At 38.6% G+C, this 20508-nt stretch overlaps 1 protein-coding gene across 2 annotated transcripts in view; it reads right to left on the reverse strand.

Annotated features, from left to right (window-relative positions):
- NSF (N-ethylmaleimide sensitive factor, vesicle fusing ATPase) overlaps window positions 1–20217 on the reverse strand; it is a 137407-nt gene extending 117190 nt beyond the window's left edge. The window contains exon 1 of one of the 2 annotated variants that reach the window (XM_037495158.2): window positions 20101–20160. In XM_037495158.2, the coding sequence (XP_037351055.1) occupies window positions 20101–20112 (12 nt within the window). In that variant the 5' untranslated portion in view covers window positions 20113–20160. Of the gene's footprint in view, window positions 1–20100 lie in introns of both variants that reach the window. The other variant, XM_037495157.2, reaches the window with a different exon arrangement.
- Between the last annotated feature and the right edge of the window lie 291 nt (window positions 20218–20508).

The following is a 20508-nucleotide window of genomic DNA, read 5'->3' on the forward strand; positions in this document are numbered from 1 at the left end:
GCATTAATTTGGGAAAATTCACCAATGCCTGAAAAGAAAATTACTTTAAAGTCTGGAAAAGTGCCCGAACAATATTTAATCACATAATAGGCACTCAACTATTTGTTGAATTTTTTTAAATTTAGAGAAATGCCTAAAAGTTGAAGAAAATTAACACCTATCATCATAGATACATAAAATTAAAATACTTGGTATAAGTAAGAGACAACAGATTATTTTTCAACAGAAACAAAAATAAAAGTACTGGTTAAAAGCTTAGCAAAAATGTACAAGGCCCATGTAAAAAAAAAAAAAAACCAACAGAAGTACAAAAAAAGAATATCCAAATAAATGTAGAGATATATATTATCATTACATATAATGACACAATAATGTAAGGGGATCATTGATTCCAAATTAACCATAAACGTAATTATAATGAAAATCCCAATGGGACGTCAGTAAATTCAATCTAAAGGGCCACTAGGAAAGTCGATGTAGCAAGGGAAATGGAAGGGCTTTTTTTTTTTTTTTTTAAAGATTTATTTATTTATACAAGCACTGGGTACAGTCAGAAGCGCAGGGGAGTGAGAGAATTCACTAGAGCCAGAGTGGGGAACAGAACAGGCAGACTGATGAAATACACTGCTGAGGGGAGCAGAGGGCGCGGCAGGAGAGGTCTGCATGCAATGTGGGTTTCTCCCTGGCCAGCCCAGTGCTCAACCACTGCACCACCAGGGGAGGCCTGGCTTTTTTTTTTTTTTTTAAAGTATTTTTATTTTTTTTAATAGAGGCATGTTTTATTTATTTGTTTGTTTGTTTTGTTTATACATGCACTGGGTACAGTCAGAAGCGCGGGAGGGTGAGAGAATTCACCAGAGCCAGAGCGGGGAGCAGAGCAGGCAGAAGAACCGAAGCACACTGCTGAGGGGAGCAGCGGGCAGCAGGAGAGGTCTGCGCGCCATGCGGGACCCTCCTCCGGTGGCAGGGGAGCAGCCAGAGATCGAACCGGCGCCGCAGAGGCCGCAGGCAGCTTCGCAACCCAGCGCTCAACCCAACAGCTGCGCCACCAGGGAGGCCTTTTTTTTTTTTTTTTTTTTTTTTTTTAATTGGTGCAAGTAACCAAGAAAACTGTCAGAAAGAATGAGAAGGACTGGCTTTACTAGACATCAAAACATGCCCAACAGAGTAATTAAAAAGTGTGGTACTGCTGGAGAAGCAAACAGTTCAACAGAGTAGAACAAACAAGTCAGAAGTAGAACCAGATACATGAGAACTTAATAGGAGATTTAGAATCAACAGGGGGCAAAGCTCAATAAATGTTGAGACAACTGACAATCTCTTTAGGGTGTGTGTGGAGGGGGTGGGGGTGTTAATAATAATAGCTGTTTTGAGAGCTTATTATGCACCAGGCACTGTTTTGAGAGTTTTACTTACCTGCAAGGATCCCAGCCCACAATTCTTTTTCCTATAGGCAAATCTAAATAACATGATTTGCTTTACTCTAGATAATAATTTTGTTTCTCATAACACAAGAAAATTACTTCTCTCTAAATGATTTTTTAAACATGACTCATTCTGAACACTGCATAGCTAGAAGAGAAAAAAAATCTAATTTTATGAAGAATAACTGAAATTGCAAGTTTTAATCTTACATCTGCCTCCAATTTCAAGCACATAAAGCATACAATGTAGCTCCATTCCAACCATCACATTCAGTCTTAACGTCGCAGAAGCATCTTAATGCACATATCTCAAAAGCAAGGCCACAGGATCCTGCCCCAGTAGTTCTGATCCCTACTGCGACTTCCAGCCTCTGCTCTCACGTGTTGAGGCACTGTCGGTAAAACGCTCCTCCCCAGAGCTATGTCTACATTCCTCACCATGACTTAAAAAGTAAAAATCAGGGGTCTCCCCAGTGGTACAGCAGGTTGAGTGCAGTGCTGTGAAGCTGTCTGCAGCCTTTGCGGCACAAGTTTCATTCCGGCTGGCCAGGGAGATGTCCACACAATGCAGCAGACCTCTCCTGTCTCATTCGCTGCTCCCTTCAGCAGTGTTTTCTTTCTTTTTTTTTTTAAACCAGAAATTTATTGCGTGACTGCTGAAATCCTTAAGATGAACTGGATGCTGCAGCAGTGGCCCTCTTGGGTTTAGGTGTTGTTCCTTCACGGAATCCATGCCTGAATCTGCGGTATACAATTTTTAGGTGCCTCATTCGACCAGTCCCAGTGGTATTTCGCCTTTTAGCCTTGGCACTCCAGTTATACTTTCTCTTCCGCTTGGCAGTGTTTCAATCCATCTTCCTGCTCTGCTCCCCACTCTGTCTCTGGTGAATCGTCTCACCCTCCCACCATCTGGCCTGTACCCCGGTTCTTGTATAAATAAATAAATAAATCTTAAAAAATAATAAATCCAAAACTCCTCAAAACCACTTGTGATCTAGCCTTATTTTTCTACAGCATCTACCTTAATGCCCCAACCCAACCCTATGTTCTCCATAAGCCAATGACTTTCTTCACACTTTTCCTTTGACCTGAATTCCCAATTCCAAACTCCTCCCAGGGAATCTTGCCTATCTTGCAAAGTCAAGTTTATGAAACTCCCTGGTTCCTAGTAAGCTTGTATATTTTTTATTTGTGCTTCTCCAACAGTTTCATCTCTACTTATGACATGTCTGACACACCTTGTTAAATGCTACTTAGCTGATTCCCTGTGTCGCCTAGTGAACATGCAGTAAATGTTGGTTGAACTTTTCATTAGCATTCAGAAATACTTCTACTCTGGTCTGAATGGTTGTGTCTCCCCAACCTAGTTGAAAACCTAGTGCTCAAGGTGATGGTATTGGGGAGGGGGGGTGGAGCTCTGAGAGGAGACCAAGTCATGAGCACAGAAACCTGAGGAATGGGATTAGGGCCCTTATAAAAGAGGCCCCAGAGAGCTAAGTCACCTTCCACATGAAGATTCAAGAAGTCTGTCACCCAAAAGAGGGCCCTCACTCAACCATGCTGGCACCCTCATCTCAGGCTTACAGCTTCCAGAAGTGTGATGAAGAAATAAACTACCAAGTCTCTGGTATTTTGTAATAGTAGCCCGAATGAACTAAAACAAACTTCATAAAACATAAATATCACCATTTGAAAGTATACATTTCAGCAGTTTTTAGCATATTCATTATGGTGTGCAACCATCACAACCATCTAATTCGCGATTTCCATCACTCCAAAATGAAACCCTGTACCTATTAGCAGTTAATAACAACTCTGTCTCCCTTCATCCCCTTGTAACCACTAATCTACTTATGGTCTCCATTTCATATAAATAGAATCATAAATGTCATCTTTGTAACTAGCTTTCATTTAGCATAATGTTTTCAAGATCACCCTTGTTGAAGCAAATAATAGAACTTTATAACTGATCATAATCCATTGTTTGAATATACCACATTCCATCTGCCCATTCATTAACTGGTAGACATTTGGGCTAATTTCATTTTTTGGTTATTATGAATAATGCTGCTAGGAACGTCCATGTACAAGTTTGTGTATGAAATTATGTTTTCAACTCTCTTGGTTATATACCTAGGAATAGAATTTCTCGTCATTCTAAGTTTAACTTTTGGAAGAACTGCCAAACTCTTCCACAGTAGCTGCATTGTTTTATATTCCCACTAGCAATATATACAGGTTCCAATTTCTTCACATCCTTGTCAACACTTGATGTTATCTTGTCCTGTTTTTGTTTTTTAATTACAGCCTGCCTAGGGAGTGTGAAGGCTATCTCACTATGGGTTTGTTTGCATTTCCCTAATGACTATCATCTTGAGCATCTTTTAATGTGTTTATCAGTCATCCATTCCTCTTATTTTGAGAAGTCTCTATTCAAATCCTTTGCCCATTTAGGTTGCTTTTTTTTTTTTTAAAGATTTATTTATTTATATAAGAACTGGGGTACAGGTCAGAGGCGCAGGAGGGCGAGAGAATTCACCAGAGAGAAGGGAGCAGAACAGGCAGACAGACTGAAGACATTGCTGAGGGGAGCAGCGGGCGAGGCAGGAAAGGTCTGCTGCGCCATGTGGGTTTCTCCCTGGCTGGCTGGGAATTGAACCCGTGCTGCAGAGGCTGCGGACAGCTTCACAGAGCTGCAATCAACCTGCTGTGCCACCAGGGAGGTCCTAGGTTGTCTTTAATTGGTGTGAAAGTTCCTAACTTATTTTGGATACTAAAACCTTATCAGATATATGATTTGTAAATGTTTTCTCCCATTTTGTGTGCTCTTTTTCATTATCCTGATGGCATCCTTTGATTCAAGCAAATTTTTAATTTGGATAAGGTCCATCTATCTATTTTTTTCTTTGATTGCAAAGAAAAACAAACATTGCCTATTTCAAGGTCATGTATATTTTCACCTATGTTTCATTCTAAGAATTTCACAGATTTATTAGATCTTTGACCCATTCTGCATGTGGTATGAAGTAGGAGCACAAATTCATTCTTTTGCATGTAGATATTCAGCATCAGTTGCTGAAAAGACTGTTCTTTCCCCAACTGAATGGTTGTGACACCTTTGATTAAAAAAAAAAATCAGCTGACCATAAATCTATGGTTTCATTTCTGGGTTCTCGATTGATTCCATTGGTTTAAATGATTATTCTTATGCCTCTGCCACACCATTTTGATCACTGAAGCTTTAAGTATAAGTTTTGAAATCAGGAGGTATGAATCATCCAATTTTGTTCTTTTTCAAATATTTTTGTGGCTAAAATGGCTTTGTAATTCCATATAAATTGTAGGATCAGATTATCTATTGCTGGGAGAAAAGGCAGAATTTTGAGAGGGATTTCACTGAATTTATACATCAAATTGCTATTGATAGTGAATCTTCCAATCCCTGAACACAAGAGTCTTTCCATTGATTTAATTTCTTTCAACATGTTTTGTAGTCTTCAGTGTACACTTCTTTGGTTAAATTTATATGTAAATATTTTATTCTTTTTGAAATAATTTTAAGTAGATTTTATTGTAAGTTTATTTTTCTTAATTTCATTTTTAGATTATTCATTGCTAGTATACAGACTTTTACATGTTGTTCTTATGTCCTGCAATTTTGTTGAATTTGTTCATTAGCTCTAGGTTTTTTTTTGTGTGTAAAGTCTATTGTGTTTTCTACATATAATATCATGTCATTTGCAAATAGTTGCAAAGAGATCACTCTGGTGTCTTTTCTTTCTTTTCCTTGCTTAACTGTCCTACTTAGAATTTCCAATACAGTGTTGAATAAAAGGTACCAGGCCAGACCTCCTTGCCTCGTTCCTTGAAGAAAGCTTTCTTGAAGCATTCTTGAAGAAAGCTTTCAGTATTCACCAGTATGTTAGCTGTGAGTTTTTTTTCTGTTAGCTGAAATATTGTTTGTTGAACTGAATTTTCAGAGTGCCAACTGATATGGCTGCTCTGAGAATCTAACTAGAAAAGATCTATGAAGGTGTTTTAAAACTATAAGATACCATTCAATTTAAGATAGTCTTTATTGGCTAACCTAGGGCTCTTCCTCTGAAAAGTTGACTGTAAATGTTGTTAGAAAAATCAAAGTACTTAGGAAGCTTTCTTTTAAAATTCCCAACATGCTGATAAAAATTTGGTACATGTTCTTTTGAAAGTTTACAGGAAAGAGCAGACTCTTCGGAAAAGGAATTGGGGCAAAGATCCAAGGCCTAGAGACTTTAAACACCCAATAACTAGTCCCATAATTGTGGACTTTTCCCTTAGGAAGATGCAGGGCATTTAGGAAAGCAAATGCACGATAGGCAAGAAGCCAGCGGCAGTATGAACCCAGGAAAGAGCACAAGATTTAATGGAAAACACTAACTGTCATTCTAGTTATTCAGAAGCAAATGAAAAAACAGTGAGACACTGAAAATACTAGGTCTAATAACTTCCCATCTTCAAAACTGTGAAGGTGATTTATTTATATCTGTAAGCCCACACTCTACGAAACCAAAAATTGCTAATAATTAATGATATTGAGCTTTCTCATTTAATAAATTCATCTTGATAATAAATGTAAGCACAATAGAATAGTATTTACGGTTTCATTATTTAGAAATAATTATTTGTAAATTGGCTATTGGGAAAGCACAGAGGAATTACTAGCCTACTTCTATCCCATGGAACAAAATTTATTATCCCAGGCAATGTGCTTGGTACAGGAGATACTTAAATAACAGTGAAGTTATGACTAATCTTTATGTTTTATGAATAAAATACCATGAAACAGACACCATATACCTACCACCCACTGAGAAAAAGAACATTACTATTTCTTTAAATCAACTTTTTATTGAAGAAAAACATACATACAGAAAAGTACATACATCCAAGTGTTTGGTCCAGTGAATTTCTACAAAGTGAACAAACCTAGAGTAACCAACTTGTACCCAGTTCAAGAAAGACCATTACCACCACCCCATAGTGTTCCTTCCTCATCACAAATCCTTTACCCCCCCAATCACAGATAACCACTATCTGTTTGTATCAGAGTCAGGAATCATAGATACATGTTGCCTGTTTTTGAAAACTTTATATAAATGGAATCATACAGCATGTATTATTTTGTATCTGACATCTACCCCTCAATATGACTGAGACTAATCCATGTTGTTGCGTGTAGCAGTTCATTCATTTTCATTGCTTTTTATAGTATATAATTCCAAACATGTCACCATCATTCAGCTGAATTATTTCTAGTTTTTATAAAACATGTTGTTATAAACATGTCTGTACGTCTTTTGAAAAATAGATGCATGCATTTCTACTGGATATACTCCCTCCCTACTCCCATCATCTTGGGTACTACACTTGCTAGCATACAGGCATTCATGCCTGCGTTCAGCTTTAGAGGACTCTGCCAAATAGTTTTTCAAAGCGGTTGTACTCATTTTCATCCCTACCAATGGTGTGGAGAATTCCAGCTGCTCCACATCCTCTCCCACACTTGGGACTGCCAGTGTTTCTATTTTAACTTTCAGTTGTGTACTGGTTATGTCCCTGAGGTTCTAGTGGTATCTCCCTGAGGTTTTAATGTGATGATTAACGAGGTCGAGCACCTTTATAGATATCATAGACATCCTTCCCATAAAACACCTACTTGAATCTTTTGTCCATTTTTCTACTGGCTTTCTATCCTTTTTATTATTTGTAGTCTTCATATATTCTAGGTACAAGTCCTTGTCAAATACACACACACACGTACAAGCAGCAAGTCCTGTACCTATAGGTATATATATATAGGTACAAGTCCTTGTCAAACATATATATACACTATATATATATTTCAAATATCTACCCCCAACATATCTTCCCCATTTATTCAGCCACCTTTTTGTCATCAATTTCTAATCTACTTGCATTGCAGATCTCTATATTATACAGAAATCCATACTTGGCTATGGTGGTCAATATTAATTATGAATATTGTTAACTTTATTATTGAAGTCTTCCATATCAATGCAGTGCAAAATACTTTTTATACTGTTTAATTACAGTAGCGTAGTCATATGTAGCTACTAAGTCATCTGAAATATGACTAGTGCAACTGAGGAACTAGATCCTTAATAAATTTGTAAACATTTTTTATCTCTGATTTATCTACTACTGGGAGAGGTGTGAAACTCCCCACTTTGGTAGATTTATCTATTTCATCTTATAGTTCCATCATCTTATCCTCTGTATATTGAGGAAGTTATTGAACTCATAAAAAATTAACACTTATTATCTTAATGGGTAACTGAATGATTTATCATTGTTTAGGGACATATATCAAATTTTCTCTTGTTTCAAATTTCATACAGTCTGAGGTTAATATAGTACTTTACCTCTCTTTTGGTTAGAATTTGTCTGATAATTTTTTCCCCATTCTTTTGCTTTGTACCTTCTATAGTCCTGCTTTAACTGTACTGCTCAAAAATTATAGTTGGATTTTCAGTTGTGTCATCACACTTGCTTGCTTTTAAAAATTCCAATCTAACATTCTTTGTTTTATTGAAGCATTTAGTTCATTTACATTTATTTTTGTTTATTCCTATCATCTTGGTTTTGTTTTATCTGTCTCATTTTTTTCTATGATTTAAAAATTCTACTTTCCCCCTTCTATTCATATTTCTACCCTGACAAGTTACTCTTAAGATATTAATACATATGTCAAAGTCTAAAGTTAGTCAAATAGCTTACGTTAAATTACTTTGTTCTGATTTAGATGCTTTGTTGTTCTATCTAGTTCTATCATTACTATTGCTTTGTAAAGCAAAGATTTATTTAGATGTATCTATAAGTTTACCACTATCATTGTTCTTTAATTTTCCTTGAATCTCACATCTTACATCACTGAGCATTTTTTTTCCTACTAAGAAATTTGATCAGTTACAAACTTTCCATTTTTCTTTGTTTTAGACTGTCTAATTTGGCCACATTCTTCACTCCATATACAATTTTTGTTGACAACTATTTTCTCCAAGCACTTGGAAAATATTATTCTCTGTCCTCTGATTTTCACCATTGCAATCAGGAAATTAGCTAACAGCCTAATTATCTATTAAAAGTAATGTCTTCTTGGGCCTCCCCGGTGGCGCAGCTGCCTGCAGCCTCTGCAGCCGGTTCGATCCCCGGCTGCTCCCCGGCCACTGGAGGCGGGTCCCACATGGCGCGCAGACCTCTCCTGCCGCCCGCTGCTCCCCTCAGCAGTGTACTTCGGTCCTTCTGCCTGCTCTGCTCCCCGCTCTGGCTCTGGTGAATTCTCTCACCCTCCCGCGCTTCTGACTGTACCCAGTGCATGTATAAACCAAACAAACAAACAAATAATAAATAAATAAATAAATAAATAAGACATGCCTCTAGAAAATTAAAAAAAAAAAAAGTAATGTCTTCTTTCTCTAATGGGTTCTGAGATTTTTCTCTACCTTTCATGTCATATGGTGTCTTTAAAAGATGTGTAAGTATGAATTTCCTTGCTTTTCACCCTATTTGGGATTTTTTAGGCTTCCTGAATTTGTTGATTGGTGTTTTCCATCAATTTTTTGTTATTATTTCTTCAAATATTGCCTTTGCCTCATTCTTTACCATGCTTTCACCCCAGGAATTCTGAAAAGACTAGACCTTCTTATTTTACCCTGTCTTCTCTGAACTTTTTCATTACTTTCCATTTCATCTATGCTATATTCTGAATAGTTGTTTTCAGATCATCCAATTTATTCCATCTCTCTATAGCTGTATCTAATCTATTGTCAAACTTATACATTGAATTCTCAAACATAACTTTTTTTATTTTTAGCAGTTTCATTCAATTCTTTTCCAATTCTACCTGGTTGTTTTTAAACTTCTGCTGTTCATTCTTATTGTCAATTTTTAAAAATTTCTATTAATATTAAATATACTTATTTACAACATGTATATTTGTAAATATACTTATTTACAAATCTAAGTATTTGCAGGTCCTGACTCTGCTTTTCATTGTTGCTGGTTCTCATTCATTGTCCTGTGTTCTGCCTCTGTGAGTTCATATTTCTTACAACTATGTTTAGGAAATCTCTAAGCTATGAGATGAAGATGAGGTCTTCCAAGAAGCTTTGTGTTTAACTCTTCTTATGGCATTTTGAGACACTCTGCTCTTATACCATTTTAAACTGAATTATTGGCTTAAGATTTTCATGCCATCCAGGCATGAAATCAGGCATTCCCTTTGAGGTACTTTATGGGGTAAGGGAAACTTCTCCCAGAAAACTACACACTTTATCCCCTATTCCCCGAGCTTCTTGAGGCAGAAGGACAAGTTAACCAGCTTTTGCAGTAATGTCTTCTAGGCAAAAATGTTAGCTTACACTTTCACATAATTTTTGTCCTGATCATTCCTTACTTTCTACCAAAAATATTTAATTTTTTAATTTAGTCTAGCACTTTGTCTGTTTTTCTCCAGTTTTTATAGAGTATGACTGACAAAAAGTTGCATATATTCAAGGTATACAACATAGTGTTTTGATAAGTATACCCAGTATAATTATTACTACAATCAAACTACATATCCACCACCTCACATAGTTAACATTGTGTGTGTGTGTGTGTGACATGAGAATACTTAACATCTACTTTTAGCAAATTTCAAGTATACGATTTCTCATTAAGTACAGCTATAATGCTATTCAACATTTTAAATTGTTTTTATGGGAAGGTCAAACAGGATACCTAATATAGACTAATATATGTAACTTATACTGCAGAAAACAACAATTCCTCTTAAATGTTGGAAAACTGGATATAAGTGAAGGCATTAAAAGGAAGAAATGATAATAAATCTGAATCCTAGAAATAATTAGGTTGAGAAATATATCTTCAACAATTTGTGAAAGGAACTAAACTGGAGAACCCAAAGGACTAAATGGTTTTCAACTTTAGCACATATCAGAATCACCTGATTCTGATGAAAAAGAGATTGCTGAGGTCCCACAACCCCGCACCCCCAAGTTTCTAATTTAATCAGCATCAGGTGGAGCCTGGATATTTGCATTTCTAACAAATTCTCAGGTAATGCAGATTTGTTGGTCTGCATACCCCATTTTTAAAATCATTGTACTAAGTAAGGAAAAATAAACTCCACAGAAATAGAAAGGCTAACAAGTTGATTTCTTTCTACAATGGAAGGGAAAAAATGTGGTGAAGGGGTTTCAATAACATGCTTGCTCCATTTCATCATTTAACTCGGTAAATATAAGTTTATTTTGATGCTTAATAAGTATTATACTGCCTAGAAGGCTATATACAAATAAATAGTTATTAAATTCAGTATCTGCAGAAGAAGAAGGACTGTATTGGTCTCAATAGCTGTTCAAAGTTAGAGCTATGCTATATTACTAATGATTTGGAAAACAGAGTTAAAAAGCAACATATTTAGAGTACTCAATAGTTTGGCAGAGATTATTAAAATTCATACTATAGACAATGGCCAAAATAATATTTTATTAAAGCAGAAATAAACATTCATTTATTTAACAAACATTAACTGAATAATACCTCTATCCCAGGCTCTGTTCTGAACAGAGAGAACCAAGTCTGCCATCAGTTCACAAAATTTTGTCAATATCATTATCTGGGAGAAAAGTAACTAGGATAACTAAAATTTTTAATTCCCCCAATACACATGTTCTTTGGAAGACCAAGAATTATTGATAATTGCTATTTTCACTGCTTGTCAAGCCAAGAAATTCCACCAGTGAAACCCTAAAATACTATGACTATTATTTTAGAAATAAGTGAACATTGATGGGGTATCTAAACATGACTAACTTATTTCTTACCTAAAAGTAATAAAGCTCCCATTTTCTTCATTACCAAAAATCTATATGGCTAGTGCAAAATGCATCAGCACTTTCACACTTCATTCTGAATTTAGCAAAGAACCAAAATACCCCACATTACTCATAAACAGCTGATCCTAATTCACTTGGTTTCAAATCTATACAAAAAGTTGTGATACATTATTAGCACTTTTGGCTTAATGTCAAAAAAAGGATAAAAGTAAAAGAAGCTTCCTAGACTAATTCAGCTGAATTTTGAAATAAGCTTTATATTTGCCCTTATAAATAATAAGGAAAAAATGTGGTCAAAATTAGCAGCAATAAAGATACATTTAAATTTCAAGGTTAAAAAAACTTTAAAGAAGGAAGGATTAAGTTGCTCTTTATATTCATATGGAAGAGGGTCAAGAAATGCCAAATGAAGGGAGTAAAGGAAGAAAGTCACCATACTAAATAACAAGAATAATTCTAAGACCACAGTAATTAACACAGTGGCATTGGTATACATATAAACAAACAGAATAATGAAGCAGAATAGAGTCTAGACTTAGTCTGTTAATAAAACATAGCATTACAAATCAGTGAGGGAAAAGATGAACTTAATAAGTGATATTTAGGACAACTGGTTATACATATGGAAAAGGTAAAATTAGCTTCATAATTCACACCAAACACAAAAATTAATTCCAGATGAATTAAACACCAAAATGTGAAAAGCAAAATTTTACACCTTATAATGAGAAGAAAATCTTTATGACTCCAAGGTGGGGAAAGATTTCCTTAAAATAATAGAGATGAACATGATAATTACAACTATACTAAGGCTTTTATCTAAAATTCTATAAACAGCATGAAAAGATCTCCACTGTCTACGAGAAGCTATTTCCAACTAACACAAGGTTAGAATCTATCCTACTCACACAAAAGAAAAGGGTACAAGTCAATTTTTAAAATGCAAATAATCCAACTTAGAAAAATGGACAAAGGATATACGGGGTAATTTACAGAAGAAAATTTCCATGACCACATGAAAAATGTTCAATCTCACCAGTAATTTGGAAAAAAGTACAAATTTAAACAATGAGGTTCTTTTTCAGCTATCATACTATAAAAACTAAAATAGCTGCAATTTTAAGTGCTGGCGAGGACATGAGTAACAGGCACACATATACTGCTAGTAAGAGTGTAAACTGGTGTAACTATGAAGGTTAAAGGTAACATCACCCAGCAATTCCACGTGGCAATATGGAATTCTACATAGGGTATATGTCTATGTCTCTAGACATGTATCCTAAAGAAACTCTTACATATGTATGTAAGGAGACATATAAAAGAATGTGCACTCCAGTAAAAACAAAATTGAAAACTGGCTATATTATCCTCTGATAGGAAAACACATAACGCTGCTGTATTCACAAAACAGACTACACAGTATTAAAACAAAATTAACTGGTTCTATATACATTATCGTAATTAAATCTCAAACACCATCTTAAATGAAAAAAAAAATTGCGAGTTGCCAAAGGAAATATACAATGGCACCATGATCTACATTTAAAACACAAAATAATAATATATTGTTATTATTATATGTGAGCAAAAGATGTGGATAGGCTCTTCACCAACTTTAGGATCATGGCGATTGCTGGGAAAGGTCAGTGGAATCAAGAGGGGGCACAACTGGGATTCAATTGCACCTGTAATGTTTTATTTCTAAAAATATCACAATGTTAATACTTCTTAAATCTGGATGGTGAGCATATGGATATAAGTGTTATTTGCTGTACTTTCCAGCATGCTTTAAATCTCTTAAAGTGCGCATAAATTACACGTGTTTAAAATGTATAGAGGCGGCACTTTCACTGCCCACTGTGACTATGCAGGTGCCTCTTTTCACCAACTCTCTCCCTCCTCAGGGCAGCAGGCTCCTGCCTGCCCGTGACCTGTATATGCCGGGGCTTCGCTTCACTGACCTCCCCCAGTGGAGGCAGCTCTCCTCAAGGCCGCCCACCTGCAACCATGCAGGCCTCTCTTAGCAAACCTGTCTCTTTCCGGGCAGCTCTTCCTGCCGGCTTGTGTCTATGCAGGTGTCTTTTACGATGCTATCCCTTTTCTAATAAACCTGCTCTTTAAATATCAAAAGAACAAAAAAAAAATAAAATGTATAGAGCCTACAGTTACACAAGGAATACTTGATTTTCATCATAAAAACCTAAGTTGGAAATTATGCGATTAAGTCATTAGGATGTTGAAGGCAGTGTAAGGTAGGTCTCAGAGCCCACTCAAGGGTATTAGTAATGATGTATGAAAAAGAATCTAACTGGGAGATTTTTACCTAAAATGCCATATCCAGAATATGGACCTTCATAACACCATTACTGCAAGTGTCCAGTGTATTGCCAATAGTTCACTATTCTGTTAATTCAAAAATTTTCAACAGTATGGTAATATACTTTCACCTTACATCTTTGCATGCTGGCTTAAATACTTGAAAAAAGAATACACCAATGGTAAGTGTAAATTCCTTTAGGTTTCAAAGAGGAAGCTATTAAGTAATACTATGAAGAGCTGAATTTTATTTTCTGAAGTGTAATGCATTTGAAGATAGTTTTAAAAATATTCACAGAGGTGATATGCAAAAACAAGAACTACTGCATATAAGATTCCAGAAAGTTGAGGTGCCTTGGACAGCAAAACTTTGATTTAGCAAATGGGACCAAGAAACATTTTATATTATTTCTTTTAACTTGTGATAATACACATGAACTATCCCCAATTTATTTATTTATTTTAAAGATTTATTTATTTATGCATATAAGAGCTAGGGTGTAGGCCAGAGAGGTGTGGGAGGTAAGAGGATTCACCAGAGATAGAGTGGGGAGCAGAACAGCAGATCTACTGAAATACACTGCTGAGGGGAGCAGCGGGAGAGACAGGAGAGGTCTGCTGCACCAGTGGGTCAGCTCCCTGGCCAGGGATGGAACCATGCTGCAGTGGCTGGCAATAGCTTCACAGTGCTGAGACTTAACCTCTTGTGTGACCAGGGAAGCCCTATCCCCAATTTATAATGTGTCCCAAAACTTTATCTATAGATGTCTTCATCCATAAAGTGTTACAAATGGCTTGGTTTTGAATTGGGCCACAAAAGCTTCTTCAATATACTAAATGACACTGAATATGCAGTCTTGCCCAAGACAAAATGTTGGGTTAAGTAAATTTTACCTCCTTCAACACCCCTTTCAACTCCTAAGAGAGTTCTCTCCCTTAGATTCCTGTTGAACATGATCTTACTCCTCTTTTTCACAACATATTACCTGAACCAGATGTAAGAACTTATGAAGAAAGCAATTCATTGGTTTTATTTGCATTAATGTATGTACGTTCTCAGAACGTGACTGCCGAATCTCTAGTCAGTGAGATTTCTGGCTGTTTTTAAAGACAGTACAAAAAGGTTCCCGCAATGTGGGAAATCACCTTTTCTTTTTTTTTCAGTAGTTGGGTGGTGGTGATAAGGCAACTGTGTAAGGCAACCTAAAAGCAACTGTAAATGAGTAGCTTTCCTGAAGAGTCTTTCCCTGTAATCAACTCTCCTAAGCTATTTGTGCTGTGTTTCAGATTCATTCTTTCCTCTATCTGAGTCCCGCAGCTGCGGCTTTCAGAGTGCTAAAAAGACAGCATGGAGGCCTGGGGCAGGAAGGCCCATGTGTATCTGGAGTTCACTATGAAGGAAGAGTCTGTGTTCAATATAAGTAATAAGAATTATGACTTTAAAATCTTCTTAATTACTAGCAAAAATTTAAAACAGCCAAGAAAACTTATTTACTAACTGAATCTTTTTGAAAGGCTAATGGGAACCAGATAAGTTTAAATAGATTGGTCATTTTACTATAAAATGTATCCATGGGCCTACCTGGTGGCACAAGGGGTAAAGATATCCGCAGCCACTGCCGGCCAGGGAGGAGCCCACATGGCACAGCAGACCTCTCCTGGCTCGCCCGCTGCTCCCCTCAGCAGTGTATTTCAGTCGATCTGCCTGTTCTGTTCCCCACTCTGTCTCTGGTGAATCCTCTCAGACCCCATACCTCTGGCCTGTACCCCAGTTCTTGTATGCATAAATAAATAAATCTTTTTAAAAAATGTATCCAACTAACCATTCCATATTTTTTTCTCAAATAATAAATACACTAAAACAACAATGAGAAAAATTATTTTCTTTTATGCTCTTTACTGTTCAGATTAGGGGTCTGAAGTTATTTTAGGGATTAATCAAGTTCTGACAGCCTCAACGTTAATAAATCACATGTTTTATTCTTCATCAAATTTCGCAGATGAACTAAATGTTTTAAGTCAGAAAAAGCAAAGGACAAGATAAATAGGTTACTAATGCTATTAATGGTAACAATAGTGGCATAAACAAAAAAATCTCTAATTACGAATATAAATATATTTTGAATGTATATGAATATAAATACATTTACAAGATGGCATCAGAATGTCAAAATTAACTAATCAAAAGCAATAATAATTCAAAACAGCTCTTTTCCCACAAAAAGGAAATACAGAAGGTTTTTTAAGCGTATTGTAATGAGGCTAATTCTATTCGCTAAACATCAATAGGTAGTTATTTGAAAATTATGGCCCCCAGGAGAAATAAAACATTCAGAGATGTGCCAAAAGTGTTCAGATTTTTCAAAAGGTAGGCCAGTAGTTTTAAACTTTCACAGCAAATTCTAAAACATTCTAGACCACCACTCCCTGGTGGTCTAGGGGTTGGGTCTCAGCGCTGTCACTACTACAGCTGGGGTCAATGCCCAAGGAACTAGCCCACATGTGGCCCAGCAGACCTCTCCAGTCTCACTCCCCTCTGCAGTGTATTTCAGCTGATCTGCCTGTTCTGCTCCCCACTCTTTCTCTGGTGGGTCCTTTCACCCCCACACTGCTGACCTACACCCAAGTTCTTCTACACCAAAAAAAAAAAAAAAAAAAAAATACGTCTAGGTAAGGCAAATCTACCCTTCTTTATTTCCTTGAAACTAAACTGGTGAATTAGATAACAGTATCCAACCCTCAAATTCTCACCCATCTTGTTGGCTGTGAACTTGTCAAGTTTGTGAGTCAGTATCTGATTAAAAACAAAGCTGGTACTACTCACCTTGCACGGTGGTTTTGTTAGGATTAAATGAGATCTATGTGTAGGTAAGCACTGGTACCCAAAATGTACTGATGTGCTGGCCTAGATAAGAAGCCCTAGCATGATGCTCAAGGGCCATTTCTGACTCTTCTTTTTCTACCTTTCATCAGTGCCTTCAACACAGACACAAAAGTCATGACTATTAAGCCTACGAGAGAGAGCTATTATGTTGCATAACATGAAAGAATCAAGAAGACCTTCAACAAGTAGCAGACATGCCCTGACCTAACAAAAATGAACTGTAAAGGGGATAAAGACAAAGTCTTATACTTAAGCTCAATAAAATAATTGCACAATACCTAGATTAGGGGTGGAGGAGCTGATTTTAAAAGAACATGAAAGTTCTAATTGACTGTAAGCTCAATATGAGCAAAGAACATGATTTATTGTAGGGAAAATAAATACAATTTTACTCTGTAGCAACTGGCAGGGTCAAGCTCAAGAGAATATAAATAGTTCAAATACGTTTTTTCACTGTTCACGGTGTTCTACCCTGAGCACATTTAGAAGAAACACTGACAGGGCCTCCCCTGGTGGCGCAGCGGTTGAGCGCTGGGCTGCGAAGCTACCTGAAGCCTCTGCAGCGCCGGTTCGATCCCCAGGCACCAGCGATGGTTCCACATGGCATGCAGATCTCTCCTGCCGCCCGCTGCTCCCCTCAGCAATGTATTTTGTCGGTCTGCCTGTTCTGTTCCCTGCTCTGGCTTTGGTGAATTCTCTCACCCTCCCGCACTTCTGACTGTACCCAGTGCTTGTATAAATAAATAAATTAATTAAAAAAAAAAAGAAGAAACACTGACAAAACAGAGCATTTCCAAAGGAAGAATAACCTAAATGAGGAAGGATTTATTATACAGGAGAGCTGAAGAACTGGGGATGTTTAATTTGTAAAACAGAAAATCTGAGGGAATAAGTAACCTGTCTTCAATATCTGAGAAGCTATCTTATGGAAAAGGAGCTGTATTTAGCTCTATGAAGTTCTAAACAGCAGAAATAATATCTTTATGTACAAGTTACATGGAACTCCACATAAAAAAAAACTAACATGACACTAACATGATGCATTCTCTGTCACTAGGGTATTCAGAGATTAGATTCATTCTCAACATAAATGTACTGAGCACCTAGGCCCCAGGGCATATGCAAAGCACAGATGATAATAGTGAGTAAAAGGCCTACACGGTCTCTGCTTTCATAGAAGGTAAATAGTAGAGACAAATAATCACACAAAGAAATTTGAAATGACAGAAATAAATCTCTTAGAAAAAAAAGTACAGTTCTTACAGAGCAATAACAAAGGATCCTGACTTGCAGTGTGGATCAAAATAGGTTTCCCTGAGTGATCTACCGGTAGGAGGTAAATGACTGGGAGCAAAACATTACAAGGAATATGCAAGATCTTGTAGTAAGAGAAACTACTATGAGTTGAAGGAATGGGAAGGCTTATATTACTGAACATAGTAAGTAAGGGGGTGAGTGGAGAGAAGCAGGAGCAGAACCACAAAGGGCCTTGAAGGCCTGGCTAAGGATCTGATCTTCTACCAAAAGTAATGGGGCGCTGTTGAAGGAGGGGGTTTTATGACAATGAGCATGGCAGGGAATAATCAATGTGGAGAATGTCATAAGCAAACCATTTCCAAACTTCTTGCAGTAGTTCAGACAAATAGTGGTAATACTTTGGGGAAAGGATATGGAAATGAAGATGTAGAGAGGACAGATTGGAGAGATTTCTAGGACATTAAAATAACAGAACATGTGACCCATCTAGTGGGTGATCTGGAGATAGTTTAAAGCAGCAATGCCCCAAGCCAGATTCTTTGGCCATAATAACATCCTTTGAGGGGTTTGGGGGGGCTGGAACCTATATGACTGGATGGATGGGGTTGCCATTCACTGCAATGAGAAACAAGGGGGAAATACTAACTATGTAAGCTAAGATCATGGGTTCCGATTCGAACATGTTGAATTTGTAGTGTCTTGGTTTAAACAGGCAGTTGACTTATTAGTCTGGAACTTAAAGCATATGTCTGGACTGGGGGTCAAATATTGAGAATCACTGTCAGATAGGCAGTAACTGAAGCTGTGGACTTAACGGAGATTTCCTGAGGGGAAAATAGAGAGCCTTGAGGAATACCTGCATTGATTAACAGGGCAGAGGAGAGTGAGTCTGCAAAAGAGAAGAGTAAAAACAGGAACAAGGTTTCACAGAAGCCAAGGCAAGGGTATTTTCCAAGGAGACCAACAGTCAACAGCGTCGATAGCTGTTGAGACATTAAGTCAAGGAGTGAAAAATATCTATTTTACCAACACGTTTCAGTGGATGATGGAGCCGAAAATCAGACTGCGGTGCACTGAGGGTTAAATAGGCGGTAAGCAAATGGGAGACAAAAAATATAGACAACTCTATCAAGCTATCTGGCTGGCAAGTGGGGAGAGAAAAGATGACAAGTGTGGGGGTGGAGGAAGGATTTGTTTTAAGATGGGAGAAGCTCGAGAAAGTTAATCATCAGGTGAAGAAGTTTCTGAGAAGGTGGGAAAAGACAAACTGAAGCACAGGTCTGGCCTTTCCCCCATAGCTTCTCCATGAAAGGGGGAAAGGAAGAGAAAGAGGTCGGACTAAATTAAATGACCTTTAAGGTCTCTTCTGACCCTAGAATCTCATGACTTACAATTTCCTTTAGGTAGACATTTGTATGTATGCATAAGTCTATGCAAACTTATTCAAATATTCCAGTATAAATAAATCAGGCAAGCACATCCTTATCCCCCAATGACGCAGTTAATGTCCCAGGTTTAAGGCCAGTGTAATCTCTGGGCAGGATCCATGCCTCACAGGGCTTTTTGCTCAAGGCACACTGCAATACAGCACAGAACCAGCCCTATCTCCCCTCACCAAACCCATCCTATAGGGCGATCCTACAGGCTAAAGGAGGAAGTAAAATTTAAAACCCTAAAAACTACAACATATCCTGCTGCATTCGTAGCGACTGTCATTCAAAAAGGCAAAACGCGACACCCCAAATTCGTGCCCGCTCCGACAGTGACAGGTCCCCCAGATGGCCGGGGTTTGACACTAAAAGTCCTTTGCACCCCCTCTTCCTTTCTCCAGACCTTTCATGTGAAGAACCACAAATGGGTTCCTAATGATCCTTCCCACCTCCCTCGCTCCACTGCAGCAGACGACACCCCGCAGTTATCCCAGCGGCTGCCCCTAGCGAGCCCCGCCGAAGGGGTGCGGAGAACCCCCCAGAGCCCCGTCAGACCCGGCTGGGATGACCAGAGCTGAGGCTGCCTTGAGGGGCGCAGGGATCAGGTCCCAAGGGCTGATTTGGGAGAATTAGGGGGCACTCAGGAGACCCGAGATGCGAAGGGGTCACCTCTCCTCCGGCTTCCCAAGGGGGGGATGGACTTTCCAAGGAGGGCTAATCCCCTGCCACCGGTCCCCCTTCTCCCCTCCAGCCTCTCTTGACTTGCCGCCCCATCAAACACCCCAATTACACAGACTCACTCCCCCGCCCCTGGGGTGGTCTGGACCTCCGAGTGCCCGCGAGCCCGGCGCCCCGCCGCGAGCCCGGGCGCCCTGGCCGGCACTCACCCGGCCCGCCATCTTCGCGGACACGTCCGGCTCGGCGGCTGCAGCTCCGCGCTCAGCACAGCCCGCCCCCGCCGCGCGCGCGCCCGCCGCCCGCCCTCGCGCAGGCGCGCAGCCGCCGTGGGGCCGCGCGCGCGCCCGGCCGCGACCCCGGCGCCTCGGCCCCGCAGGGCGCGCGCGTGCCCGCGGGCCGCCGGGAGGGCGGGGCGGCGGCGCCATTTTGGGGGGAGCGGCCGGCGCGGCGGAGGCTGAGGCTGTTTGCAGAGCGGCCGTCTCCGCCAGCGACGGTCTCAGGGGTGCTTTTGCAAGGGTTACAGCTACTTTGTAGGAAGGTCTTTCATGCGTTGAATGGCTCGGCCCCTACCTGTCTCCTTGTCTGCTGCTGTGTGCCTTTTAAAGGCCTTTTAGCTA

The sequence above is a fragment of the Talpa occidentalis genome, unplaced genomic scaffold, assembly GCF_014898055.3.
Source record: "Talpa occidentalis isolate TD23 unplaced genomic scaffold, MPIMG_talOcc4v2.1 talOcc4.7, whole genome shotgun sequence".
Taxonomy (NCBI): Eukaryota; Metazoa; Chordata; class Mammalia; order Eulipotyphla; family Talpidae; genus Talpa; species Talpa occidentalis.